Source organism: Thrips palmi, unplaced genomic scaffold (assembly GCF_012932325.1).
Source record: "Thrips palmi isolate BJ-2018 unplaced genomic scaffold, TpBJ-2018v1 HiC_scaffold_4, whole genome shotgun sequence".
Lineage (NCBI taxonomy): Eukaryota > Metazoa > Arthropoda > Insecta > Thysanoptera > Thripidae > Thrips > Thrips palmi.
The window spans coordinates 12414236-12434815 of NW_023144631.1; the positions used below are offsets into that span (position 1 = coordinate 12414236).

The 20580-nt window shown below is 42.4% G+C and overlaps 3 protein-coding genes across 3 annotated transcripts; 1 reads left to right on the forward strand and 2 right to left on the reverse strand.

Moving 5' to 3' along the window:
- Positions 1-1865: 1865 nt before the first annotated feature.
- On the reverse strand, positions 1866-6367 carry LOC117649632 (cathepsin S-like). Its single transcript, XM_034392538.1, has 3 exons — positions 6296-6367; positions 3192-3354; positions 1866-2183 (listed from the first exon to the last, which is right to left on the reverse strand). Exons 1-3 carry the CDS (start codon positions 6365-6367, stop codon positions 1978-1980), a joined length of 441 nt encoding a protein of 146 aa, XP_034248429.1. The 3' UTR covers positions 1866-1977.
- A 2986-nt stretch (positions 6368-9353) lies between these two features.
- Positions 9354-12248, reverse strand: LOC117649430 (zinc finger protein 830-like). The gene is made up of 10 exons (XM_034392216.1): positions 11976-12248; positions 11637-11818; positions 11326-11382; positions 11138-11248; positions 10986-11058; positions 10826-10912; positions 10506-10748; positions 10321-10421; positions 10001-10232; positions 9354-9924 (listed from the first exon to the last, which is right to left on the reverse strand). The coding sequence occupies exons 1-10, from the start codon at positions 12163-12165 to the stop codon at positions 9665-9667; spliced, it is 1536 nt and encodes a 511-aa protein (XP_034248107.1). The 5' UTR covers positions 12166-12248; the 3' UTR covers positions 9354-9664.
- Positions 12249-12779: 531 nt separating this feature from the next.
- LOC117649591 lies at positions 12780-19939 on the forward strand. The gene is made up of 7 exons (XM_034392482.1): positions 12780-12935; positions 13014-13148; positions 13252-13347; positions 13428-13553; positions 13626-13784; positions 13870-14079; positions 17473-19939. Exons 3-7 carry the CDS (start codon positions 13342-13344, stop codon positions 17572-17574), a joined length of 603 nt encoding a protein of 200 aa, XP_034248373.1. The 5' UTR covers positions 12780-12935; positions 13014-13148; positions 13252-13341; the 3' UTR covers positions 17575-19939.
- Positions 19940-20580: the final 641 nt, after the last annotated feature.

Sequence of the window (20580 nt, forward strand, 5' to 3'; positions counted from 1 at the left end):
TTACCCCTGTAGGTAGGCAACTTTCGCGACATCGCCCCCCCCCTGAAACCCGTCCCTGGATCCGCCCTTGGTTTGGGCCGTATTCGAACGCAACGGGCTCGACGCGAATGTCATCCTTGCCATTAGTAAGTGTACCCTCGCAAACCCATGAAACTGTAAAACTCGAATATGAAATTTCGGCCGTGACCCCACCCGTTCAGATCAGGGCCCAAACGTCTCCGACTAGCTTCTAAACTGGCACCGCTGACTTTGACTCCTTGCCGCGATTCCACAAATACCCCCAGTTGCAGCACTCCATCCATCCTCATACTTAATTATTGTGGTCTATGCATGCACAGATATGTACGTAAGGTGTGTGTATAATATTGTGCATCACTGTGTACATTTTAAGCAGGAAGATGCATAAAATGTACAGTGTTGCGTAATTTCATACACACCACGCGTATTTGTGTATGCATTATTTATGCATTAAAAACTGCATAATCGTGCACGATTGTCCATTTAAGGGGGCACACCAGTGAAAATCGTCAAATTTTTGCCTTCTTTTTTATTTTATCTTATTTTTCTGCTATTCATCCCGAGTCGAATGCCGCAAACCCCACCCCAAAATTCCAATTACTTTGGCTTGTGCACATTTTTGAAGTTGCTAAAAGGGTTATTATTTTTGGATATTTTAGACCAATTGTGAACGTTCAGGTCTTTCACTTAAAGTTTAATTACAAAACCCTTGAACCACCCAAACGCAGTTAAAAAGAGGGTCATTTTGGCGCAAAACGAACTGAAATACTTCAAAAGGCGCATTTATAATCCGAAAAAACACGTCAAATCTATGTTTCTACTAAAAGGGCTTTTTCTCAAAACACCTTTTTTGTACCTATGTGCCACTCTCACGGGCGCAAAAGTTGAGATAAATTAATGTGGTTTGCGGCAAAATGTTCGTTAAACTTGCGTCTATGGTCTGAACCTCGGATATGGCCATCCCATAAATAGGACGTGAGCTGCTGCCATGAAAGCGCAAAAAATTAGGTTAAAAAATTTGTTTCTATTTTTGCCTTATGAAAAAACAAATTCAAAATCATTCTTTTTGCATGCCCGTGGTTCAGACCATAGCCACATGGGTCCTGTTGAGAAATTTTCAAATCCCGTGCTCGAGGCTCAATCCAGAGAGGCGGAATCGTGGCAGGAGTGAGACAAGGTCGCAGAAAACTGAAGTGCACTGGAAGTGCGTCTTGCAATCGCCACCCCACCCTCCCATACTGATTTTTTTTTCTTTGATATAATTTTGAGCCACGAAAAAAATATCAATCAAGTACATAGGTTACTTTTCTCAGAATGATCGTTTTTCAAAACCTCTACATTTTCACTGGTGTGCCCCCTTAAAAAGTCCACAAGAGTTTAGTGAGCATGGCGGAACATTAGGCCCCACTCTGCAAATTTGAGTCGTCACTTGATGACAATTTCAAGGCTAATTTTCCTTACAACGATGTCATCAAAACAATTGATGGCATTGTTGTCACGCTCATGCAGTGAGTATGAGTATAGTAGCTTTGATAAAAATGTCACCAATTTGTGAAGAGATTGTCATCATTTGAGAGTGATGAAAATATCATGCACGTTTTGGTCATAAGTGACAACAAATTTTCACAGTGCAATCGCAGCGCTCTTGTTGGGGCTCGGATTAAATTTGCTACCACCGCGTGGCTCTAAAGGCAACCCAAAGTGATACCAAATTTGGTGAAGATAAGACCAAGGACAGTTTTGGGACACAAAAATTCACATTCAGCATTGCATCCGACTGTACTCGTCCTGCAGTCGGCACTTCAAACAGTAGGGATCTTTAAATACTACGGAACGGGCTTAACAGGTTCAATTAACCAGACTTTATTTTAAGTGAGAATCTTATTGAGAAATAAATTAAAACTAATATCACAATTGGCATGGTTGGTGTTGGCAGCGTCCGTACAGTCACATCTAATTTCAGACAACGGGGTAACTGGCCCAACTGGCGACCGCGCAGTGGTTCCCCCTATTGCGGGCGGTCTTGAAGTATCCTTGGTCGCCCCAGGCGGCGCCCCACGAGTTCTTCGCAATCCAGTAGTCCTGGCCATCGTCGTCGCTGCCGTAGCCCACGATAAGCACGGCATGGTTCACATTGGAACTGCATGCGGGCTCGTAGTAAATGCCTTGAAAGGGAAGAAACAGACAGTCGAGGTGTGGTTTGCGCGGAGGAGTACTTACTCTGTTCCGCTCCGCTCCATTCGAAGCGGAACATACTCGAGGTGTTCTAGTCCAAACATCTTATATCGACGCCTCCTTAAAGAATAATCCACACTGTCAGTGTTGATCCAAGACAATCCTAACTGCTCAGAGGTTTCAGAGGAGGCGAAAACTGCTCATTAGCTCTCTTCAGTCCAAAGCAGCGAATCATGATATCAATGAAAAACAATCTCCACGTTTGTATGCAAGGTTTATACTTTTTAACAAGTCCATTGCCAAGTAATTTGAAGCAGCATGTTGGCGTCACAGAAAGTTATAAGAAATAGCTTTTTACGTCGTACAATCTGCGCTGACAGTTAGGATTGTCTTGGATCAGCACTGACAGTTAGGATTATTCTATTAGGAGGCGTCGATCTGGCCCTTTCCGTATAAACTAATCTGCAACTCAAGCAAATTTCACTAAATTTGAAAATTTGAACTAAGAATCTTAACAATTCGTCATCTTATTTAAACAAATTAAGGTGGAAGATGCCGTGTGCGTGTAAAATGTTACGCCTCCTCTCTTACCCGTCGCCAATAACCCAACTTAAAGTAAGTCACATGCCTTTCTGATAAGATTCTTTGTACGGAAACGATCAGATAAGATCTATTGAAAGCGAAGTAAGTGCAATACTATTGAAATAGTGATTTAAAAAAACGGTACAGAAGCGAGATGTTAGTTGAAGGTGCTGGCAGGCTAGTAAGTTCCTAGACTGAAATACTAGCAGAGAAATACGTGTTAGGCCTATATCAGGCTTAGACGGTTCCTCATATTTGCAGAAGGACATAAGCGAATTCCAGGGACTTCTTAAGAAAACCAGGACTCGTTACCAACGTGAAATACGTTGTGTGGGAGTAACTTCCTCCGCGAGTCGTTCCGATGATGAAATGGGTACCGGTTTCTAGCAGAGGCGCAATGCCCAGTTGATACGTACCGCTCTGGTAGTGCTGAATGCTCCAGTGGGTGGCGTCGAAAAGAGTGGCCACGGGGCCCACAGAAGACACCGCTTCGCGCAAAGCTTCCTCAGTCTGCTTGACCTCGACGTAACGAGAGAGCGTGCCTGCACTGTGTTCTTGCTTGTATCTGCAGCTGCCTTCCTGCACATGTTAAAAAAAAGAATTGGAAATTGTTTCATGGTTGAAGCGGGAGGCTGAAGCTGAAGTTTAAAGGGGGGACGCTGGTGAAACTTTCAAGTAGGCTTTAAAATAATCCCAGAAAGTTGAAACTTTGCTTAGTTGTTAGGTTCATTATGGTGAGTTCCCAAAACAAAATTCAATCCAGAATGTTGTACGGTCTCTGAGAAAAGTGGCTTTTTAGTGTTATTTAGAGCGTTGGGGAAAAATCTTCCTGCGTCTTTCATTCGAACGGAAAGTCTTGAAAATTATTTTGGGCTATCCTAAAGATGTATAGCAGAGATTTAAGTGACGGAATTTTCAATTTCAACTTTTGTCCTAAGATATGAATTTTCAAATTTTAATGTTTAAAAAAAGTGAATTTTTTGCCTTTTTTCAAACTTTTAGGTGTTTGTAGAAAAAAGTAGGATTGATATCAAGATTCTGTCTCTAAAATTTGTCGACAAGTCATCAATGAATAGAGTCCATGCAAGACGACTCATGTAGGTGTCAACCAGGAACGCAGGGATTCTTTCTACGACACAATTTTTTGTCGACTGAGCAAAGCTGTGAAGCTGAGCGGCATACAGGACATGAGCCCCGTCCCGTTTGAGCCCCGATGGTCTGAGCCCTGACCTGAGCCCGGGTTGAGCCCCGACTTGAGCCCCGACCCAAGCCCCAATTTTCAGAGCCCGGATTGAGCCCCGACCTGAGCCCTGTTTGAGCCCCATTTGAGCCCCGTGGCAATAAATCATGCAAAATTGCGTGATTTCAGGTCGCGGGGCTCAAATGGGGCTCAAACGGGGCTCAGGTCGGGGCTGAATCCGGGCTCTGAAAATTGGGGCTTGAGTGGGGGTTCAAGTCGGGGCTCAACCCGGGCTCAGGTCGGGGCTCAGACCATCGGGGCTCAAACGGGACGGGGCTCATGTCCTGTACGCCAGTTGAGCATATAAGCCAACGACAACTGATCTCAATGTTAATACTTTCAAAATGATGAAGGAACTACCCACATAGTTTAAAGGTGTTCAACCTGTTGAATCTGGAACCTTCTATGCACTTTTTTTTATCTATGAACTTTAAAAATACTATGTTTGGCAGTTTTGGCCATTTTTTCACCAGGGTCCTCCCTTAAGGGCGCAACTCAGTACGTTACCGTTCACAGAAAAATAAACGTGCATACAATAGTTTTCAGTGCTTAGGATCCCCAGTTCAAATCACAGCAATTATACTATGAAAAGTAGAACTGGACCAGGAAAATACAAGACCTGCATCTGTATTTTCAGGTTACGTGCCAATGCCGCTGGCCAACTATTGAAACGCTTTGGTTTGGCCAGCGATTCCTGAGACGATTGGAAAATGGTACTCACATCAACACAAAAAGCTGAATATCACTGAGTCACTCTCTCTGGATAAGGGGTTGACACAGCAAGGGGTCTCAGTCCATTCTCAAATCAGGAAGACTTGAGCTAGCCTCAGAGCCCTATAGCCTGGCCCTGCCACATCAAGCCGCTCCCTCTTCAAAGTCATCCTCAGAACAACACTTAAATTGTTCTGAAATGGCCCGAGAGCACTCAGACCTTTCGAAAGTACTGCGACACGATAAAACATGGCAGACACACACTATCGTTGACCGTGGCGAGACGAAATGCACACAAAAGTAACGATTTGAATGTTTCGTTTGTCTCATAGGAGTAGCCATGTTCACTGTTTTTGTTGTCATGCTTTTGTTGATTGCTTATGCGCCGTAACCTGTTGAGTGCGAATAAAACGTGGAGGGCGAATAACATATTGCGTGCGAATAACATGTCCGAATAGGTTCTATTTTCATCAGCAGCCTCAAAAACATAAGAAACGACACGAAACTTGACAAAAAGTTGAAAGTACCTCAAAAGTTGTCTTATTTTCTGCCGTTTTGAAGTATTTTTTGACTACTATGACCGAATGGGTTAAGATAGAAAGCTGAATTTCGGTGTGTGGCGAGCCAAGGACATACCAAATGACCCTGCAAAATCTCAGCCAGATTGGCTGAGCCGCACAGTGGGCCACAAAGCCGGTTTAGGCGGACATAATTCCATTTTTTTCAACTCTCAAATCTTTAAGTTCTTTTTCATGACATCTCTTTCCAATACTCCAAACAACCCGGGATTGGACAGAAATTCAACACAGGGACACGTTTTTGCCAACATACAGGTGGTCAAACACGCGCCAAACGATTTGTGCTACTTTGGTGCAGTAAATTTGCATGATTTCAAACGCTAAAAACACTTATTAATTTTTGTCCGTCATACTTTTCATTGACACCGCGTTTCTTTACGAAAATTAAGGTACATTTACATCTGATTTTGGACGATTTTTGTGGTGTCCGGCTTCTTGTTTACAACACTTTGACCAAATTGTCAAAATTAAACCTTTGTAGAGGCGGCACTTTTTTGTTTAACGTTGTTTAACGGCCTCCTTCAGTCCTTGCGGAAGCCAACATGTCAAGGAACAAAACCCAAAAGAATTTAGCTGCCCCTACACTGTTCGGGATTATTTTGTGAAATTACGATTAGTTGTCTGTAAAATCTGTACCACGAACTGCTCGTAAATTTCAAAAACGATCTGATATCATCCATCTTTTTTTCGTCAATTTACAAAAATATTCTTAAACTTACAAACTTAATCCTCAAATTTTGGTCGTTTCAGGCATTTTTTCTTCCTATATAGTAAGGAAACAACGGACGAAAACGCATTTTTTCGGACTTGCTCTTAAAATCATACTTGTAAATTAACGATTTCGCCAGTAAATTTAAGAAGCAGTTTGTAAATTGATGAACAATTTGTCAATTTACAATTTTCTTTGTAAAAAAACAGTGCAGTTCGTGGTACAGATTTAAGGGGGGAGACTCGTCTTTAACACCATAATTTTAGCAAATTTCAGGCTTACATGAAAACTATTTCCAATAGATTTTAGGGTCAGTGGGGTTTTCCAATAAAAAGCTGGTTTTTTAAGGTTCATTTTGGAAAAAAAGTTTGACTCTAGGCCTCATAACCTAGGATCTGTAATCTTTCTGCCAAACCTCGAAAATACGACGAAAATTCACTGCGCGCATGATTTTTGGAGAATGCGGCATCATATCATAAATGTCTTTGTTGCTCCTTCAAAAGGACTCCCGGCACTCTAGATTGAACTAGAATAATTGAAATAGGTGGTTCCTAAGTGCCTGAAACTTACATTTTAAGGTGTACGAAAGAAAGCATTCAAATTTAAGCATTTCAATAACCGTTTTCGGCCACTTCCGCTTGTCCGATTGAAGATATCCTAGTTCAGACTGACGGCCTTATGGAGGTGAAACATTGGAAAAATTATGAAGTCAATACAATCAACGGTCTGGCTTAAATCGTGCGCGCAAGACCCAAAATATTGCAATTGAGTAAAATGGCTTCAAAGTTTGAACGGTCTAACCTATCCTGTGGAAAATAAATTACAAAATGTCGTCCTTTGGCCAAACGGTTTCGAATTTCAAAACCAGCCAGCCACCCAATTCAAGGGTTTGACACAAAGAATTCAAAAAACTCAAAAACAAAAATCTGATTTTTTGAAGGAGAATGACGAGTCTCCCCCCTTAACAGGCAACTATTCATAAAAAATAAGCTTTATTTGTAAAAAAAACAAGTTTACGCGTGATGTAACGAGAATAGTCGTAAGATAACGATTTTATCAGTAAAACTACGATCTTTCGTGAGTAACATTAAGATTTCATCGTAAAATTACGAATTTATTCCTAAATTTATGAGTAAAGTTTGTCGAAAATATGACGATTGTTCGTTTCATGAATCTTGTAGTTATTCTACGAATTATTATTTGTAATATTACAACACTAATTGTTGGGATTACTGTTGTAAAATGACGACTTCTCTTAACAGTGTACCTGCCACTTCGAGTTGTAGTGTCTCCTAAACATCGCCTAAAAGGCGAACAAGCTAGGGCCCGCCCTTCCGTCGAACCGAGTTGCCAGCTCCGCTTCGCTGCGCCGGCAACTCGGTTCGACAGGGGGCCGGCCCAGCTTGGCCTGCCGGCGGCCTTTCCTCGGGCCTTCGGCCCGCTCGCATCACACACCCCGTGAGCGGGTAAAGCAAAGTTATCGATGTACCATCGTGACTTAGGCCCGCCCTTCTATTCACAATATGCAATAGTCCTTACACTTTTTACTCCAACTGTCCTCAGAATATGCCCATTTCATTTGTCTCTTCGCCCTCATTCCGAAAATACCCATATTTGCCATGCTACTGCAACTCCTTGCAATAGAGGCACAGCAGGAGCGCAAAACGAGTCCGTCGCACTTTTTCCCATAACTCATGAAGGCGGGCTCCTGGACCCCCCTTCCGACCCCTCGTTGAAGAGGTCTTGCCAAGACCTATCGAAAACTTAAGTCAAAATTTTCAGTCGGTCGACCCCTTTTTTTCAAGATCCTGATGTGACTAATAGACGAAGTCGGGCTCCTGGACCCCCTTTCCGACCCCTCATTGAAAAGGTCTTGCTGGGACCAATCGAAATCTGCAATAATTGTTTTTAGTCGGTCGACCCCCTATTTTGAAGATCCTGATCTGGCCAACTTGTAAAAGCGGCCGATGGGGTCGGGACCAGGTCCATTCATCTTGTCTCGTCGCCCCGATTCCAAAAATACCCTATGTGCCCTGCTAGCACCAATAATGGCGGAAATTCCCCTCCCGCTCATGTAAACCATGATGCACCTGCAGCAGCCCTTGTGCGACCCGGACGGGATTTGCACCACCGGATTATTTGTTTGGACGGTACTCCTGAAGTACCCTCCAAATCTGGTTACTCTAGCTCAACTCCTTCCTTGTACACAGACGCCAAATGTCAAATTTCACACTGGGGGGTCAGATATTGTGTGAAACGGATTCCCCGCCCCTCACCCGTGAAACCATGTCTGTATGCAAAGCTCTATACGAATGGCTGTATATGGATCCTATGTTATGCACAAATACAATTTTGATGCGGTCCGTATGTGTGTTTGATGGGAATTCGGCCATACATGCATCGTATGTGAACCGCATGTGTCTCAAAGTAACTGTATGTGGTCTGCATGTGTCTCAAATTCACTGTATGTGAAGTCGTAAGTGGCCGCAACGACATACACTTCGCATACCGACCACATGTGGATGGAATGTACTATACAATACGATCCATATGTGGCTCGCGGTGGCCATCCAAAGCACACGCATACACCATGCATGTGAGTCGTATGCGCCACCGTATACGATCCGTATGAGCTCTGCATGCATAGAATGGGCTTTCTCGTATGCTCAATAATGTATGTGTTTCAACATGCGAAGTGTATGTGGATGGAGTTGGCACCACGGTATACAGTCCATATGCGCTTAGCATGCGTGGAATGTGCTTGCTCATATGCAAAGTGTATGTGTTTCACAACGCAAAGTGGATGTGGATGGAGTAAAAAATGAGCAGGGCGGGACCTAGAATTAACCTCCGCGTTTTGACGCTTACATCCGGCAACAAACGCCGGCTGAGCGACCTCAAGTAGGCAACCAGTTTGCCACGGCGGAGCGCCTGTGAGATCTAGGGTAGGCAAGCCCGCCCAACTTAAGTGTGTGACAGGCATGCTTTCCCTCGACCCGCAGGCGCTAACGTCTGCAAACAGAAGGGTACACTACTTGAGAGCTCTCAGAATTGAAGCGGGAAAACACAGGAAGGTAACACCAAACGCTCAGCCAACTCATAATGGACATCAAAATGCAAACAAAATGAATCAGAACATTAACCAAATAAAAACAATACAGCCTTCAGAACAATCTTTCTTATGTATTTAAAAATAAAATATTTGAATATTTTACATAAATACATACGCAGAGTACCTCAAGGTATGTTGAAATTCCAAAAATGATATAAAATGAAACATCAAAGAACATTAAACAAACGAACAAACTCAGTACTTCCCTTAAAACTATTCTGACTTGAGCAGAACTTTGGCAATAATAATACTAAATATTCCAAAAATATAAAATGAAACATCAAAAAACATAAAACGAATGAACAAACTCAGTATGTCCCTCAAAATTATTCTGACTTGAGCAGAACTTTGGCAATGGTAATACTAAATAATAGTCAAGTTGAACAAACTTGACTTGGAACACAGAGATCAATAGAAACTTAAATAAAATCCAACATTTTGGCAATGCAAATCCTTAATAATACTTCAGTTGAACTAACTTGACTTAGAACACAATCAAGAGAACAATACACACTTGGAACAAAGCCCAAATAATCACATTATGCTTCACGTTGGTTTTGATCACCAACATCAGTTGTTTCAGTCTGTGCTGCCTTCTTCTCTTCTGCTGCCTTCTTCTCTTCTGCTGCCTTCTTCTCTTCTGCTGCCTTCTTCTTCGCTCTCTCCTCCTCTTCTTGAGCTTCCTGTTCCAGCTGTCTTGACTTTCTCTCTTCACATAAAACATTAGCCATCCACTGTTTTATGGACACGTCAGATGGAGTGGGCCATTTCTTTTTCTCAGCCCTGTTTCTCACAAACTCTGAAAAGGTATGAAATTTTGTAAGTTCTTAAGAATGAGCATCATAAATAAGTCAAATCCATTTCATAATAATTACCAATGATAGCGTTGACACCATCTTGGTCAAGAGCAGTTCGAACTTCGGGCATGGTTTGCCCCTTGGTCATAGATGGTTTGCCACTCACACTGCAGTTCTCCCTCGCTTCGGTAGTGAATATCTTCCTTGTAAGACGCCTTGTTAGGACTGAGCTGGACCCACAAGTGCTTCTTATCCGTTTCAAATCTTTCTCTGGGATATAGACATCGTATGAATCAACCAATCGAGCATTCTGTGAATAATATAAATAAATAATTAGAATATATATTCAACGAAAATCAGCAGTTTAATAAGGTTTCAATACTGCAGACTGAAATTACCTCTTTAGAAACACTGTAAGCCAGCGTCTCTCCACTAAAGATAATCTTCCTTACTTCTTTCTGCTGACGCTTGGCCTTGACAGCCACTTGCTTCACTTCCACTGCAAACCAAATGTTTCAATTATCATCCGTTAACTGTGATCAATAGTTAAAACGCAATGCCAGAATTATGTTAGGTTTATTACCTGAAACCGATGAGGTTTGGGCCCCCAGGGGCTTATCAGTTTGCCCTACATTTTTCTTGTTCGCGCCAACTTGTTTCTTTGGAATCTCCACTTCTACTGAAGAGTCAGAATCATTGCCATCAATTTTCTTAACTTTTTTCTTAATCTGAACTTCTACCGAAGAGTCAGAATCATTGCCGTCAGTTTTCTTAACTGTTTTGGGGGGAATCTCTACTTTTCCCGAAGAGTCTGAATCATTGTCATCTAAAAGATTAACGATAAAAGTATTTATAAAAAAAAGAATTGAATGCAGCTAATGCCATTGACGGTACTAGTCTCACCTGTAGGCTCAGAGGATGTCTCAACCTTCTGTGTTGATTTGCTACTCTCTCCTAAGGCTTGCTTCATTCCTTGAATCTCAATGGCCCCTAAAGGATTGAAAACAAAACCAATATTATGAAATAAACTAAATGCTGATAATGTACAAAAAAAACAGTTTACCTTTAGAAGACCTAGCATAAGCTGAGAGCTGTGACAATTTGCGTTCCTCTGCCCTCTTCTGTTTCTGAGATAACTAGAAAGGAAATGCACACACATAATAATTGTGACTCCCTCACAAGAAAAGAAAAGAGGAAATCATATCTATATCATACTTTAATCAACACTGATTGTTCGCCTGAGGACAAACTGGAAACTGAAGCATCGTCATCATCAGAGTTCTTTAAGTCAGTAGAGCTGCTAGAAGGCGTCTTGGCTGTAACACTCTGCAATGAAACAATAATATATTTTGAGATTCAAATATTCGAAGGCACCACAGTGCAAAATGGCAAAGAGACCATACCTTGGCCTTGCTGCCAGATGAAGAGTTGGATAAGTCCACTCGCTTCCGCTTACTTGGCTGAAACAAGGAAAGGCAGACCTTCAGCCATGACACAATCAAATCTTAACCTCACTACAATACTATAAATTTAAATATAAAATTTACAAGTTGAACTGTTGATTAAAGTGTCTCATCTCTCCACCAAATCACAGTCGTCTCAATCTTTTCTTTCACAAAGGAAGACAAGATTAAAGTGTCCAATATGATGTAAAGAGCTGGCACACTTTAAAGTACAGAGTTTTACTTGTAGTGTGCACAATACAACAAATTACCTGCTCAGATTTCAATTGAGAAGCATTGTTCTTATTGCCTTCCATCTTTTCTTTCTTGATTATAGTGTTATTGCAAGCAACCTTTGCCCGTCTTGGTAGTTCCTCATGAAATGAAAGTTCCCTCTTGGGTCTAGTCGATAAGTTAAGTTGATCTTGCAGCTTTACCATCTTTCTGTAGTCATCTAGAACATAAAAAAAAACCTACGTTTAACATTGTCTCAAACGATGGACGAAGACTCGAAACAACACAGCAACTCTGTCCCAAACCAAGCAACCATAACCTAAGTCGGTGTAGGCTATCTGAAGCTTGACTCAACATGAAACAGAAACTGCACTTACATGAAATGCCTCTGACAAAGCCTTCGTACTGCTTTCTTTTATTATTTTCATTCAAGTAATAGAATTTCACTTTGTCATCACAATTGAGCTCCCCCACGTAGATCACATCTTCTATTTTGACGAGTACATGTGAATCATCATCACTGCAGTGTATTACTACCCACTCAGTGTTTTCCACATGATCGGACATGATGCACAGAAGATGAAATCCAGAAAAAAAGTTAACTTCTATTGAAACTAGTTGATCAAGTTCAGACTGGAGAGTTCTAGAAAGAAGCCTATGCAGGTGCACTCAGAGGGCTAAAAGGCGCCAAAACGAGCAACAAGGGAGCTGCTAGCAGCCCGTGCTCGCTCCCCCCTCCTCCCCCCCGTCCGCTCGCCCGGTCTGGAGTTGAAACGGAGTCGGATTTTGCCCGTCTCTGCTTCACGCAACTCGCCGGAAGTCGACGCGCAGCCATGTTGGAATAAACACCAAGCCACCGCCAAGCCAAGCGTCGCGCGCGTTTTGTGCTCCAGCGTCAGTTTTCAAGAGTATATGATATTTCTAACTTTTACATCATGAAAAGTCGCTGCGGGTGCGCTGTGAGGGGCTGTACTACTACCTACGCTAATCTTCCAGAGGGGGTGGCACTTGTGACGTGAGTTGTGCTTGTTTATCAATGGAAGTGGGGTTATGCCGCTTTGTGTTTTAGTGAATGAATGAAACTCGCAGCTCAGATCATGGCTTCATTCGTTTGTGCTTTCTTATTTTCAGATTTCGGAATGATGAGAGGAGGCCGAAGTGGGTGGAAGCGGTGACAGGAAAGGGATCCGATTGGGTCCCACCCAAAGGTGCCAGAATTTGCACCCTGCACTTTGAGCCGAAAGATTTTTAGCAAAATCCTTCAAGTAAAAAGAAGCTATTGCTACTCCCTGGTGCTATTCCAAATCCTGCTCCACAACTTACCGCCAGCCTCCACTGTGAGTTGCAGTTATAAGCTTGACGCTTGTTCAGAATTGTGATTTTTCTGTTTTTACATTGCAAACGGTTTGTTGCAGATCATATCAAAGCATCTTCCAAATTGTAATGTTTACGTGTACCGTAAGAAGAAGGTTAGCGCTGATGGTGAAAGCCCTGTCCTTGTTGAGTCATCTTCCTCTCCGCAGCAGCAACATCAAGAGAACAGTGTAGAGGTAAGGTACTTCTGTTTTTTGTTAATTGGTTTGAAGGTATTACTTTGAAGCTGTTTTTATCACTGGCCTGCCATTGTATTGTTTTTCATGATACCAGTCTACGCAAAGCTGCAAAACTCCTGTTAGTCGTAGAGCAGGTGTATCAGTGTTGCGAAGAATTGAGAACATAATTCCGAGCACCCTCAACCAGCAAATGAAGGTACATTTAGTCCCTGAGAGTTATTTCCCTTTGAGTGTTGTACTGAACACCATCACTAAACTTTCCCATTTTGTCTGCAGATGCGGAGGACACCTCCAGCATCTTCTGATTCCCTGTTTTTGCCAAGTGAATTATCTGCTGCTGCTAAGATGGATATGCCACTTACTCCACCCATTACCCCTCGCACTCCAGCATCTAATGTTTGTGTGAGTGCTGTCACATTTTTTTGGATTGGCACAATATCCCCTTCAGTATCACATATTTGTTTTTGTCTGCAGCAGTCTTCACCATCAATAAGTTCTTTTCCATCTGGAGGCAACTCCACCGAACTCAATGGAAGCAGCCCTTTTCCCCTGCCCTCCTCTCCTCCTTCATCACGTAAGAGAGGCGCTTTCCCCCTTGACATTTCTGAGACCCCATCAAAAGTCGTGGTTCTGGTATGAAGCAACTTTGACAACTCTTGTCCTATCCTTATGGCATAGTGTCAACTGATATTCATTTAAATTGATTTGGCATTTGCAGAGTGGTGCTCCAGTGCCTGTCTGTCTTGACATAGAGGAGGGTGATTCGCCTCGCAAAGTAGCACTGAAGAATATGGTAGAGTTTTTGCAGAACCAGATTCTGGAGGATAAGCGAAAAATTTCAATTTTGCAACGACAGGTGGCTCAAAGAGATGTTCAGTTGGAACAAAGAGATGCTGAGATCGATGCCTTGAGAGAAATCATTAAGAAAGTAAGTTTAAATTTGGATACACAGTGTGCTGTGAGAATTTTCAAAGACCAAGTGCCAGAAGAGATGTATGTGTTGCTTGAGCGAATTGCTGGGGACATTAATGGAGAGTATGGCCCCGTGATTCGCTCCTTTGCCCTGACTGTCCACTTTTATTCTAAACCAGCTTACAATTATTTGCGGAGCAAAGTAAACAATAAGTTGCCTTGTGACAGGACTATCAGAATGTGGTATTCGGCAGTAGGTGGTGAGCCAGGGTTCACAGATGAGGCCCTGGAGACCATACAACACTTGTCAAAGGAGAATCCGGATATGCCCGTTGTCCTCATGGTTGACGATGTAAAGATTAGGAAGCATGTCCAAATGGTGGGGGACAAACTAATTGGTCCCGTCAACTATGGGGGCATCATTGACGTTACCTCCAAACTGGAGTGTGTACCCCAGGAGGCTGTGCCTGACGATGATGAGGCTGTTGATGAGCCCATGGTCCTTGATGGGGAGCTACCTGGTATTGATCAGGTGGAGGGTGAGGAGGAGGATAATGAGGTGTCATGTGACCTGATGACTGTTCCTGAGAAAGCAGTTCCTCATGCCACAGATGCATGCGTCTTCATGGTGGTCTTCCTCACCCTCCATCTGAAGATTCCAATTGGGTATTTTCTCCATTCTGGACTGACTGGCATGATGCTGGCGATCCTGGTGCGTCATGCTATCAGGCGCCTGTGTCAGGTTGGGGTGAGTGTAGCAGCCCTTGTCGCTGATGGACTTCCTACCAACTTCACTATGGTCAACAGATTAGGGGGTGATCTGCGGGTCCGGTTGTATCGTATGGCGGGTCAACCTCCATCCGTTGGGACACATGTTAACTGGTGCGATTACACCTCAATGTTCCCTGACCCTGAGGATACAGCCAGGCCCATTGCATTCATTCCCGATGTCTGCCACATGTTGAAGTTGGTCAGGAACACACTTGCCATCTGGGGCTCCATGATAGATGTTGATGGGAACAAAGTCAGTTGGCATTACATCGTGGACTTGTTCAATCTTCAGACTGAGATAGGTCTGAAGTTTGGCAACCGTCTTAGTCGAGTTCATGTCGACTGGTGCAGACAAAAGATGAAGACCAAGTTTGCTGCGCAGACATTCAGTAACAGTGTAGCAGATGCACTTGAATACCTTGAATTTACGGTGAAGCTTACCAGATTCAAGGGAGCAAGTGCAACTGCTCGCTTCATCAGAGTGTTCAACAACCTTTTTGATGTGCTCAATTCGAAAAGCAGGTTTGGGAAAGGGTTGAAAGCTCCCATGTCCTTATCTAACGAAGCAGAGTGGAAGGAGGTTTTTAGGGTGTCAGAGCATTACATCAAGGGTCTCAAGTCACCGTCAAATGTAGCTGTGGTAAATTCTTTACGGGAGAAAGGCTTCAGGGGCTTTCTCCTGGCCATTTGTTCGTTTGAGACCCTTTTTGACAGACTTGTGCGTAACGGGTCATTAAAATACCTTCTTAACGTACAAGTTCAGTCAAGATGCCCTAGAAATGTTCTTCGGCTTGATTCGGCAATTGGGAGGTTTCAACAACAACCCTACTGCCGTCCAATTTTCTGCTGCTTACAAACGTCTTCTGTTTAGGAACGAGTTGAAAGCCAGCAAAAATGGTAATGCTTTCCCGATTGATCAAATCAAGGTGTTGTCTGTCAAAGCTACTGGCAAAAAGCGAGCCAAGTCAAGTGCAGGTCTGGAAGACATCGATTGGAAGGAATTTGACCGTTACCTCTCTGAGTATCGTATGAGTGACCATGAACGTTGGGGAGATATGTGCGTTGACTCAATTGTCTCATATCTGGCTGGGTTTGTGGCTCGCCACGTTTTCCGGACCTGTGCTTGCATTGACTGTGCTTCTGCTCTGATTGCGTCTGACCCATCATCATCTGGTGATGTTCATGGGTTTATCCGGAAGAAGTCAGGGAGCTCAGTCCAGACCAAGGTTCATCCCACTATCGATGTACTTGTTGTTTGTCGCCTGGCGGAGAATGCTATACGTTGTACTCAGAACAAGGGTGTAGACCTCCTAAAGGCGACAAAGCTGAAGAATACAGCTGCTGTTCATGCCTGTAATGAGGCTATAGAAAGCCATGTGTTCAAGAGCTTGGACGCCCATGTCTTGGACTTAGGCCCTCTCGATGCACATGTGCTGAGTCTCATTAAGGAAATTTTCAGTGTCTACTGGGATATCCGGGTGCATCAACTTTGTAGGGATTACAATGATGTCCTACAAAGTGGAAGCAAGCGGCAGCTGTACTCTAAAACTATACATTATGGTAATTTTTAGTTGCAAGGCACTTGAGATTTTTGTTGTGACCTTTTAACTGCTCTATCTTGATCAGCATATTTATTTTTTATTTTTATTATTCATTCATTTAACATGTTCAGAGTTCACTTTTTACAAGTTGCCTTTGGGTCTCATTTACCTGACAATTCATTCATGTAATGAGTTTTAGTGTTACTTTGTTTACTTCATTTTATTAGTTTCATGTTCTGGCTGTGGTGGGTGGCTGAGAACAGATGCACATCTTCTTGGCTTTGGGTTATGTGCTGTGTGTGTTTGTGTGAGTGTGTTATTCGCATATGTGAAGAAATTCTCTTTATTTGTTCCCCGGTGTGGCTGTGAAGGACACCTTGTCCCATGTTTGGTGTCTAGTATTACCTTGTGTTTTGGTGTGACTGTTGTACTTTATTTATGCAAAGCAATTGCTTTTGTATGTTAATTGTTTTTATATGGCTGTGAGGGGAGGTGTCTGGGGAGTGAGGGAATTTATTTATATGGCTGTGAGGGGAGGTGTCTGGGAGTGAGGGAATTTATTTGTTTAAGAGATTGCCTTAAGTTGTTTCTATTTGGTTCCTGATGTGGTTGTAGTGGATAGAGTGTGGCCTGAGAGCAGTTTGTTTTAGTACCAAATTGCTGGTATTTGTGTCCTATTGTGTTGGCTGTAGAGTTATGTATCTTTAATTATAACATTAATTCTTAATCTGTTTTCCTGTTGTTTCCAAGCTGTCAGTAATGTCATACGAAAGGCTTATGTGATTGTGTCTGTGTTTGACTGAGCGATAATGAATATAATTATCTCGTGACATCATGTGCTTGGGAACTTTTTCCTTAATCCTCCCATCCTGTCTTGCCTTGTCATGCTAACTCTTGTCATCACCGCTGCTTTTGCTTCCTGGGCACTTTCAAGTAGCCTTCACCTGCTTGGCAACTTTTGTTGCTTCCCTTGATAAACGGAGGTAACCCAGATGATAAGTTTGACCACAGCTTATGCTTGCATACATTTTTAACAACCAGGATCATTTAGAAATTTTGCTTATCCTATGGTTAATACACCTTTTGTTCTGTTTCAGGCCATTGATTTTGATGTGCGCTGTGTCACTATCGACGCACCACTCCATTGGAAAGACAGAGCCCTAATATGGATTGCTCGCCCTGCTCTTGTGGGTCAATAATAGCAGCATTCAGAAAGGACCAATCCATACCATAAAATGGTGTATTGTCATCTTTGAAACTTGGGAGCAATTCTTCATCTTTAAAACTTTGGAGCTATTCTCCATTTGTACGTTAATTCTCTTTTGCCTTTAGTGCTCACCACTCTCTTGGTCATAGTTAACATTTCCATTATTAAATGATAGGTGACATGTTCTGAACATCCTGTCATGTTTTAGCTTTTTCTCATGACCCTGATAATTTTTACAATTTGGGTTATGGCGTTGAAAGCACCAGCACCTTCTGCCGTTTTGCAAAAGGTGCCCCAAATGATTATTATTTTTCCACCTTTGAGGTCAAGAACTCCCTGTCATATTGGAGCTTTCTCCATTTTAATGTACTGTATTTCTTATTTTGTTTTAAGGGTTTAAAACCCACTTTGTTAGTGTTAGGCTGTAAATGATGAAATGACATGTTCTAAACATCCTGTCATGTTTGAGCTTTTTCTCATGACTGTGATATTTTGTGCAATTTGGGTTATGGCGTTCAAAACACCAGAACCAGCACCTTGTGCCGTTTTGCAAAAGGTGCCCCAAATGATTATTATTTTACCACCTTTTGATGTCTAGAACCTCCTGTCATTTTGGAGCTTTCTCCATTTTAATGTGCTGTATTTCTTATTTTGTCTTAAGGGTTTAAAACCCACATTGTTAGTGTTAGGCTTTAAATGATGAAATGACAGATGTTCTAAACATCCTGTCATGTTTGAGCTTTTTCTCATGACTGTGATATTTTGTGCAATTTGGGTTATGGCGTTCAAAACACCAGAACCAGCACCTTGTGCCGTTTTGCAAAAGGTGCCCCAAATGATTATTATTTTTCCACCTTTTGATGTCTAGAACCTCCTGTCATTTTGGAGCTTTCTCCATTTTAATGTACTGTATTTCTTATTTTGTCTTAAGGGTTTAAAACCCACTTTGTTAGTGTTAGGCTTTAAATGATGAAATGACAGATGTTCTAAACATCCTGTCATGTTTGAGCTTTTTCTCATGACTGTGATATTTTGTGCAATTTGGGTTATGGCGTTCAAAACACCAGAACCAGCACCTTGTGCCGTTTTGCAAAAGGTGCCCCAAATGATTATTATTTTTCCACCTTTTGATGTCTAGAACCTCCTGTCATTTTGGAGCTTTCTCCATTTTAATGTGCTGTATTTCTTATTTTGTCTTAAGGGTTTAAAACCCACATTGTTAGTGTTAGGCTTTAAATGATGAAATGACAGATGTTCTAAACATCCTGTCATGTTTGAGCTTTTTCTCATGACTGTGATATTTTGTGCAATTTGGGTTATGGCGTTCAAAACACCAGAACCAGCACCTTGTGCCGTTTGGTGAAAGGTGCCCCAAATTATTATTATTTTTCCACCCTTGATGTCTAGAACCTCTTGTCATTTTGAAGCCAATCTCCACTGTCATTGGTTATTGGTTATAGTTCGGTTTTATGGGGCATTGAAATTCTAAATGCCAATGCCCGACAATGCACAGTGTATGGAAGGAGGTTTTTCGGGTGTCAGAGCATTACATCAAGGGTCTCAAGTCACCGTCAAATGTAGCTGTGGTAAATTCTTTACGGGAGAAAGGCTTCAGGGGCTTTCTCCTGGCCATTTGTTCGTTTGAGACCCTTTTTGACAGACTTGTGCGTAACGGGTCATTAAAATATCTTCTTAAGTATAAGTTCAGTCAAGATGCCCTAGAAATGTTCTTCGGCTTGATTCGCCAACTGGGAGGTTTCAATCAACAACAACCCTACTGCTGTCCAATTTTCTGCTGCTTACAAACGACTTCTGTTTAGGAATTAGTTGAAAGCCAGCAAAAATGGTAATGCTTTCCCGATTGATCAAATCAAGGTGTTGTCTGTCAAAGCTACAGGCTAAAAGCGAGCCAAGTCAAGTGCTGGGTATTGTATGAGTGACCATGAAAGTTGGCGAGATGTGTGCATTTCTACACAGTGTATTGTTTCATCCTCAATATTAGGCAATAAAACATACATTTTTTAACCTGATCCTTGTTTTTCAGTATTTCTACTCTTATTCCTGCACTGGAATCTCCTTAACCTCTTATTTATACACGTTACATTATTGAAAAAGTACTGCAGCGCTACATTTTTAATGGCCCCCGACTACTTAAGAATTTATGTCTGAATTAAACGAAAGCAACTCCATTCTGCATTCAAATATTTGGCGGCGCCTTCGCCCCACCGCGCGTTCCCCCCACCCGTTTCCGGTCCCTTGCGTGAAGGCATGATAGCCGCGCGCCCCGTAAGGCTCCTTCAGGGCTTCACTTCTAGCCAGGAAGGCGCGTCGATGGTGGGGGGGACGCGCCGACGCAGCTGCTATGCTCGTCCCAGCATAACCTTTCTAAATCACTCCGCCAGTAGCCAGAGAACAGAAAATAGTCCCGCAGGTAATGCGGTTTATTAAAACTAATACTCAACCCTAGACCGTTGCCATCATAATTAATCGTATAAATAAACAACATTGAAAAATTACGAACAATTTCGGACTTAATCATTACGCATTCCGGGTTTTGCATTTCCGCGGGCAGACGACGTGCCGGTCCGAGCCCTTCAAAACAACGGTCTCTCGGAACCTCTTTTCGCACTTACATTGAGTGACTGGAAGAGATTCCATAAAAGGAGCTTGCATAGGTCTAAGCCCCACACTATTTTGTATGCCCAGCTCGCGTTCATTTTGTGGAATTCTGGCTTATTCTTTTAAAATTTTGGTTTAAATGCACCAGGTTGGCTTCTCCTCTGAACCGTGCTCCAAACTTTCTGCATTAGGTTTGAGCAACTGGAAGAGATTCAATAATAACAACTTATTTCAGTCAAAGGCCCACACATTTTTGTCTGCCCCGTTCACCTTCTTTTTTTGAAATTTTGTCTCATTCTTTAGAAGTTTTGGTCTGTGTGAGAGAGGTCGGCTTCTCCTCTGGACCGAGCTCCAAACTTTCTGCATTAGGTTTGAGCAA